An 8,323-nucleotide genomic window follows, 5' to 3' on the forward strand; every position below is an offset into this window, starting at 1 on the left:
TGGCTTCGAGGAATTCTATCACTTCGTTCATTAAAACCTTCTACTAAACAGGTTTATTGATTCACCCCCATGTAACTCCAGTGCCCCAGTTATGCTCTGTACCACTAATCAATTCACAAATACCAGTAAAGCTTGGGTATCATTGAAATCTCTAATTACTAAAAACACTGAACCGGAATTGGTAATGAGTCTGAATGTGACACGCTCCCAGTCTCTATTAATGAGGTTTGATCTCCTTGGTGGCCCTGATGTCACAAAGCGATTAGAACCACAGTCATCTTGGGTTTTGGGTGGAAAAACACCCACTTCCAAGCACCTCTCAAACTATCCAGATGAAACCGCCCAAATCATTTCTGTTTCTTCAGGAAAGAATCCAGGCACATTTGAAGACTCTGAGGGAAGAGAGAGAAAATCTGCTGGGATTGAAAGCGACTGGAGAGGGGAAGCCAGGAGTATCTGGTAGGTGCCTGTTGTTATGAACCAGCAGGGACTGGTAGTGGGAGGTCTATTTGGTGGCAGACTCCTGTGTGGCCTTGGTGAACATGGGCTTATGTGTGTGTTTCTCCATGACCATGGATTGTTGGGTTTGATTCATGTGTAGACGAGCCCTTAAGCTTCCCTTTCAATTGATGAGTAGCCTTTGTGGCTTACCCAGAAATCCCCCCAAGTGAACTGAATGTCCCTGCGAAGTGCTGTCCACTGGGTCTATAGACATTTTGTGCATTTTTAAAACCTTTGTTTCTTTTAACTCCCCTGACATCTCTGTCAGTGTAGTGCTGTGTCCTGCCTCCTGCTGCTCTGGGTCTGAATTTCCACACTCCATAAATAACAGAAGATGCTGACCATGACCGACAGAGAAACTTCCCTTTCAGGGGGATACCGGGGCCAAAGGGGAAGGTGTGAGAGAATCCCCTGCCTAGTACCCACAGGGTAGAGTCAAATGTCAGAAATTTTAGGATTTTCACAGAAAATCACCCTCCTGCACACTCAGCTCTCCATGAAAGGACCCTGGGCTCCACCCATGTCCCTGACCAACCCTTGCCCTATTTCATACAGAAACAAACACAAATCGAGAGGCAGAAGATTGTGTCTGAATTTCAGCAACTGCAGCAGTTCCTGGAGGAACAAGAGCGACTCCTGCTGGCCCAGCTGGAGAAGCTGGACAAGGAGATTGTGAGGATCCAGAATGAAAATGTCAGTAAATTCTCCGAGCAGCATTTCCGGTCTGAGTGAGCTGATCAATGAGATGGAGGGGAAGTGTCGGAAGCCAGCGAGTGAATTCCTACAGGTGAGACCTGAATGAGAAACATAGGTGGGTGCTCCAGGACAGCCAGCTCTCCCGCTCAGTGCTACCCACCATCAGCCCTGCCGATCAACTCCTCCCCACTTCTTCCAGCACCATCTGCCTGCTGGCAATCAGCTGTTCCACTGTGTGCAGGAGATGCTGGAAGGGAGGGGAAGGAGCAGGGAGGGAGTGTGCTCATGTTAGGATTCCCTCCCCCGCTTTGAACTCTGGGGGACAGATGTGGGGACCCACATGAAAGACCCCCTAATCTCATATTCCTTCATCTTAGGTTAAAAACTTCCCCAAGGCCTAAATTCCTTTCCTTGTCCTTGGACGGTATTGCTGCCACCACCACCAACCTGATTTTAAACAAAAATTCAGAAGATGGGTCACTTGTCCTCCCAAAATATCCCCCCAAGCGCCTTCACCCCATTTCCTGGGGAGGCTTGAGAATAATATATCAACCAATTGCCTTTAATGTAAGTACAGACCAGATCCTTATCTTTAGGACACTAAAATCAATCAGGTCCTTAAAAGAAGAACTTTATTATAAAGAAAAAAGTACAAGAATCACACCTGCAAAATCAGGATGGAAGGTAACTTTACAGGGTAATAAAAAGACTTAAAACACAGAGGAGTCCCCTCTGGACTCACTTTCACAGTTACAAAAACAGGAATAAAACTACCTCTTCGCATAGGGAAAATTCACAAGCTAAAACAAAAAAATAACCTAACGCATTTCCTTGCCTTAGTTAGAATTTTTGTAATCATTAGATGGATCATTTCAGGTAGGTTTTCAGGAGATGTTGTCCCTGCTTGGTCTATATCTCTATCAGGAAAGGGAACAAAACAAACAGAGCCCAAACAAAACCTCCCCCAACCCACCAGATTTGAAAATAGCTTCTTTCCTTATCGGTCCTTCTGGTCAGGAGCCAACCAGGTTATCTGAGCTTCTTAACCCCTTAGAGGTAAAGCGATTCAGTACAGCTGCAAGGAGGTATTTTAATGTGACTCTTTCCTTTATATTTATGGCAGCTCACAAGAGGAGGTGAGGAAGAGACAGTGTGGGAGGTTGAGTGGGAGTGGGAAGAGTTGGGTTGGGGTGTGGCATTGGGGAAAGGTTTGGAGTGGGGGTGAGGCATGGGGTTGAAGCACCCCCAGGGACAATTGGAAACCAGCACTCATCATTAGAAACATGCCAGACCACCACAGAGGGAGGAGCGGGCTGCTGAATCATAAGTACTGGAGTCAAGCAGTCAGAGATCTCAGTGTAACTCAGCATGTGCATTGCTGACATCTGAGTATTATTCTTAGCAGAGTCCACAGAGATATGAAAGATGGAAAAGCCCCATTAGCTCAGGGAATCAATGGCCCTCGGGGCCAGGGCAGGGTCTCTTCCCCCATACTTTCCTAAATCCCTTCCCTGGGATCCCCTGTGTGTGTGTGTCAGAGAGGACTGAAATTCTTTTGTCTCTCTTTCCTTAGGATGTCAGAACCACCTTGAGCAGGTATGTGGCTCCCTCTCATTCCACAATGCTGGGAAAGAGCTTGATGATGAGGGTAGCACCGCATCTCCCCAGGGCTCTACAGAAAATGTGTGGGGAGATCACATGTTAGATACAAATCTCTCTGATCAGCTTCATCCTGGGCTGCTCACCTCTTGTACGGAAGACTCTGGAATTCTCCAGTCACTGGGAAAGACTGACCTCAAGTATTTTGTAGAGATGTCCACATCCCTGGGGGACTGGCTGCCTCAGGATTGTGAGGATGGGCTATGGGCCTGTCACTGCTGGGTCCTGGTCACTCTTCAGCCCAGGGCAATAGTTTTCAAGAGCCTTTCCCCATCTGAGGGCTGTTTGGAGACCTGTGAGAAATGAGCTGGGGAAGGGGTAGTTGGTGTCTCAGTCTAGTTCCTAGACGGCAGATTTCTACAGCATTTCACCTGGGAACCTCCTGACCCTCAGAGCATGGAGGCCAAGGAGCGAATTGGCCATGGAGACTCAATTCCACTTTTGTCCCCAAAGCTGGTCTCTTCAGACCAGAGTTGAAGAATATTAATGACCTTTGAAGGGAAGGTTGCTTGGCCCTGGGCTGTGTTATACCTGCTCTGAGGCTGGGAGAAGTCGAGGAATTCTAACTCCAGGCCCATTAGAGCAGCGACTCACTAGCCAGAACTTATAATGAGTCACACAGTAAAATATAATCACGTGAAATTGTTTCCCTCCAGGTGTGAGAAGGGGAAGTTCCAGCAGCCAGGGGAGATTTCTCCTAAATTGAAGAGCGAGTCAGTGGTTTTCTCCCAGAAAACGATTGTGCTAATGGAGATTCTGGGGAAGTTCAAAGGTACCTAGAAGGGATCTAGGAATGGAAATTGGGATGAGCCTCTGAGAAGAGAATGGTGCTGATCAATTGGTTCACACTTCAGATGATTGCTGTTAAATTAAGAAATAACTCAAAGACTTTAAGACCGGAAGGGACCATCATGATTATCCAGTCCTGACCACCTGCACATTGCAAGCCCACAGGAATCTCACCCCACCCACTCCTGCAATTGACCCCTATACTCTCTGGCCAAGTTACTGAAGTCCTTAAATCATGATTTTAAAACTTCAAGTGTAACTCGGGTTGAGCACATCAGCAGTGCGTGCGTCCTCCTGCTGTTCAGTCAAGGGAATTAGCTTTCCTGCTCCAGAGACGCCACTGCTGGCTCAGTGTCTTCATCCTGCCTCAGGTCCTCCCATGTCCCCTCCTGGAACCCCAGTGCCCCTTACCTTGGGGGGTTCTGCCCACAGCACTACCCCACACTCTGGGTCTCCTCTCCCAGAGGAAGCCCAAACCCTCTAATACCCACCTTAGCTCAGTCGGTTACTGGCCAGTCATCTAGCCCCCTTTGCTCTGGGGCAAGCCGGCAGTCCGCATTGTCCTATCTCATCATTAGCAAAGGGGTTGCACCTACTAGCCTTTCTAACCCTAGTACCATCCTGGCCCTTAACCAAGGCCTCCAGCCTGGGGACTTGCCAGGCCAGACGCTCCCCAGCTCTGCCTGCCCGCCCCAGCCCTGCTCTGTGTAAGGTACCATTGTGCTCTGCTAACCAGGCAGCGCCTGCAGTGAGTACTCCATGCCTGCCTAGCTCCCAGCCCTTTGATCTAGGGCCAGATTGTGACCTAATTGGATGTGGCCCCAGCAGTGGCTGCCTCCCCAGTCCAGCCGACCTCATCTGCTTTATCACCTTTTACCTCCTTTTATCCCAGGAGGGGGGGTAACTGTCCCACAACACAAGTTACAGAGAATCCACCATTGACTCTAGTTTAAAACTAGCAACTGACCCGTGCCCCAGTGCTGCAGAGGAAGGAAGGAAGAAAATCCCCAGGCTCTCTGTCAAACTGGACATTGTGGGGGCAAATTCCTTCCCCACCCCAGAAATGATTGGTCAGTTGGATACTGAGCATTTTGGTCAAGACCCCAACAGCCAGACACTTTGCAAAGAATTCTCTATAGCTCAGAGCCCTCCCCGTCAACTGCCTCATCACCATCCATGGGGCAACATTTCTCAAAGGCTGATCCATCCCATCACTGAGAGGTTGTTGTCCCGTTTGCAGCTAATTTGGGCCAAATGGGCTGTAGGAAGGGAGAAAGCCCCTCCCGCCATGATCATGAAACCCGTCCAGCAACAGGCACCTCATTGTGCCTCCCTCCCCTAGCAGCTGCAGGCACAAGGCGTGTTCCTGGAGAGGTTCTGGAAAAGGGGTGGGGGGTGGTGAGGGCGGTTTGTGAAGAGGGAGCGGGGTGGACAAGGTACAGATGGACATGGGCCATGTAAAGCTGGGGCCTCAGACAACTCTGCACAGTGGCCTAAACACACAGGGGCCATTGTCACAGGGATGTAGCTCGGGGCTGTCTTCAGAACTTTCTCTGCTTGTGCCAAGGTCTGCACCGGCACCCTGCAAGCACTGAATAGTGGAGACACAAAATGGCCCCTCCCCTCTCTCCTTTTGAGGGTACAAGGGTGACTCTGGTCCCATGGAGCCAGCCTTCCTCCGCCTCAAAGACCACATGGTAAAAATGATTATTATTATTATTCCTATTTCTTCCTATGGATGACGAGGCCCCATCATGGCTCCCTCTGCTGTGGAGACGCTGAGAAAACAGACCCAACAGCTCAACAGTTAGAGGCAGGATTCTCAACAAACTCTGAACCATCCCGAGTTAGTGTCAAAGGGACCCAAGTGGGTAAAATGATACTTTTATGCCAAATTCTTTGTCAGGCTCTTGGGATCTAGTGTTAGGACAAAAGGCAGTAAGTGAATGAAACAAACCAACTGGAGTCTGAAGGGACGGGGTGATGAGAGAGGGAAAAGTAAATCTCTTAACAGATTGTGTGTCCTGGGAAAGTTGTGAGGCAGTAAGGCTGCTGGCTCCATTGCTTATAGATGCCTGATTGAGATGAGGGGAAGTAGATTTTAGACCTTTTTATATTAAATACCTATAGTGTGTCTCTGGGCCTCTCTGTCTGTTTCTCTGTCATAATTATAAAACAGTTTCAGAGTGGGAATGCTCATTCATGAATATTGAAATTCTGAAATCATCACATCTCTTCTCCTTTCTTCACCCCCAAGACACTCTGCCGTCTGAATTGAAGAGAAAAAGGGAGGGATCATTTGGAGCACACAGACAGGGTTAGTCTGGCGGGTGAAGATTGCCTTTAAATTATGAGAACATTCCAGAGAAAACGTCTTCAAGAGATTTGTAGCTAAAGTTACCAACCAAACTGACAGTGACCATGACACACACAGCCCTAAAAATAACAGTACAATTAAATTGGTAGGGAGATCCAGTGGCCCATGTCTCCCCCGCCCACACTTTTAAAGACGGGATGACCAGAACACTTTTCAGCATGGGCATCAAGTTTGGCGTGAAGAGGTCCCGCATATCCCTGGGCACACGTGTTGAGCATCGCAGGCAAGTGACAGTGCTTAGGGCAGAACAGCTGAGTCAGACTCCTCTACTGTGTAGTGCAAACCCCATGCTCGCAGCACCAACCTCTCCCAGAGCTGGCCTCGACTCAATGGCGCCCAGCCACTGCTACCTACTTCCTTGAGGCCCCAGCCAGGTCAGAAGCCAGAACCTCAGGCGCTGCCACCGCAGGGACTGCACTTGGGGAGCCCTAGGATCCTCCACCCTGCCCAGGGTGGTGCAACCCCGGGGAATGGCCTAGGGTTTATTTATAGGCACTTTTTTACCTGTTAGAAAAGAAACCTGACACATATCATTAATGCCTGGCCGTGTATATGCAAATCTTATAGCTGCTTGGGTACAAGATCAGGCCCCCCCTTGGTTGTTCCCAGAGCCAAGTCTTAGCTTGTGAGCAGTATCCTTGAACCGGGACAGCATTTTATTTTTGGGCTGAGCTATGCTAGCTTTTTTTTTTTTTAGTTAACATCATTGTTTTGGGGGGGGGGGGGGGGGGGGGGGGGGGGTTTTTTTTTTTTTTTATTTGTCTTTTTTTAACCTACAAAGGAAACCTTTTTGTTTTTTATTTTTTTTTTTTGTGTTTTTTTTGTTTTTTTTTTTTTTTATTTTTTCTTAAACACTTTTATTAAGATTAATGAACACATACACATTGCCATTATACAGTACATTAGTTTAAATTATTTACATGTATGCCACACTATATTTTTTCATTAAAATAACTTCATTACAAAGCTTTGGAGCAACCAGCCAAGACAAGCACATCCACTTTTGAGGATTCCACTCAGTACAACCTCTTGGTGTTTAAATAGCTTTTCCTTTTTTTTTTTCAAGCCCACTGGCTAGAAAATTTGAGGTAGCCAGAAGGATCCCATGTGCTATAAGGGGAGTGGGTTTAACAATTCATGTCCTTGCTTCCAAAGACTGTTTGGTGTGCAAATTTTTTAACCAACAATTTTTTTAAATTAAGAATTTTTGGCCAATGAAGATTTTTTTTAGGCAAATGTAATAGACTTTAGTATATTACATTTTTTTTTCAATTATTCAAACACTTCGTATTTCAAGTTGAAATAAAACAAGTATTTGCTTTTTGAGTTTAACCCTTTTTTAAATTTTGAGAACATAGACTATTTTATGAAAATATTAAACAGAACAATTTTGGCCACGAGACAAACACCACAAGACAGGACATAAAACACAGAACATAATTCCCATTGTGCCAGTGAAATGCATGGAACGTTGAATGCAGTTCAGCTGGCATCCGTTTTTTGAATGGTTTTTTTGATTATTTGAAAGACGAAAGAAGAGAGGTTTACCACTGCCTGGGCAGTCAGATTATTGCTTAAAAATATTTTTTATTAATAAACAAATACACTTGTTGAATTTAGGGCAAAACAGAGGAATTACCCAGTATTTTTATTGAATTTGTTCAGTTTCTTGCTCTACTTCCACAACAGGCTCAGCCCACAGTGCACACATACAAAACACCTTCAATGAAAACTGGATTCAAAAAGTTAAGGAAATACCATAATTCAGGTTCCCTGAGGCGTTCAAAATTTTTTTTTTTTGACCCCCTTTTTTTATGCACTATGAAATACCAGTTTCTAATGGCCAAGATCACATAACTATTTTTCCCCTTTGCCTCCAAGTGGGAACGGTACCCATGAGGCCGTCCTTTCCTCTTACCTGGAATTCCCTGCCATACATTCTTTTCCACACTACCCAAACTTTTTTGTAACGAAATGAGGGCGCCCGGATCCTTCAAGCAACACCCTCCTTCACGGCACAACCCAGATTTCATCTACCTCCAGATGCAGGTGCCTCCACAGCACAGAATGATGCAAGAGTTTCTGGTGTGGGGGAGGGGGAAATAGCATGTGTATCCATTTAATTAAAGATATGTCATAAGGGCAAATTCACCAAAGGGACCAAATTAAGGTTAACATAAGAATGGCCATCGATTGGGTCAGATTAAAGGCCCATCTAGCCCAGTATCCTGTCTTCTGACATTGGCCAGGGCCAGGTGCCCCAGAGGGAATGAACAGAACAGGGAATCATCAAGTGATCCA

At 46.6% G+C, this 8,323-nt stretch overlaps 1 protein-coding gene across 1 annotated transcript in view; it reads left to right on the plus strand.

The window, feature by feature from the left end:
• The first annotated feature begins 3,566 nt into the window (after positions 1-3,566).
• LOC123346118 (butyrophilin subfamily 1 member A1-like) overlaps positions 3,567-8,323 on the plus strand; it is a 14,741-nt gene continuing 9,984 nt past the window's right edge. Inside the window, exons 1-2 of the mRNA XM_044983345.1 lie at positions 3,567-3,628; positions 5,903-5,962. Of these exons, the coding sequence (XP_044839280.1) occupies positions 3,604-3,628; positions 5,903-5,962 (85 nt within the window). The 5' untranslated portion in view covers positions 3,567-3,603. The remainder of the gene's footprint in view (positions 3,629-5,902; positions 5,963-8,323) is intronic.

The sequence above is a fragment of the Mauremys mutica genome, chromosome 12 (genome assembly GCF_020497125.1).
Source record: "Mauremys mutica isolate MM-2020 ecotype Southern chromosome 12, ASM2049712v1, whole genome shotgun sequence".
Taxonomy (NCBI): Eukaryota; Metazoa; Chordata; order Testudines; family Geoemydidae; genus Mauremys; species Mauremys mutica.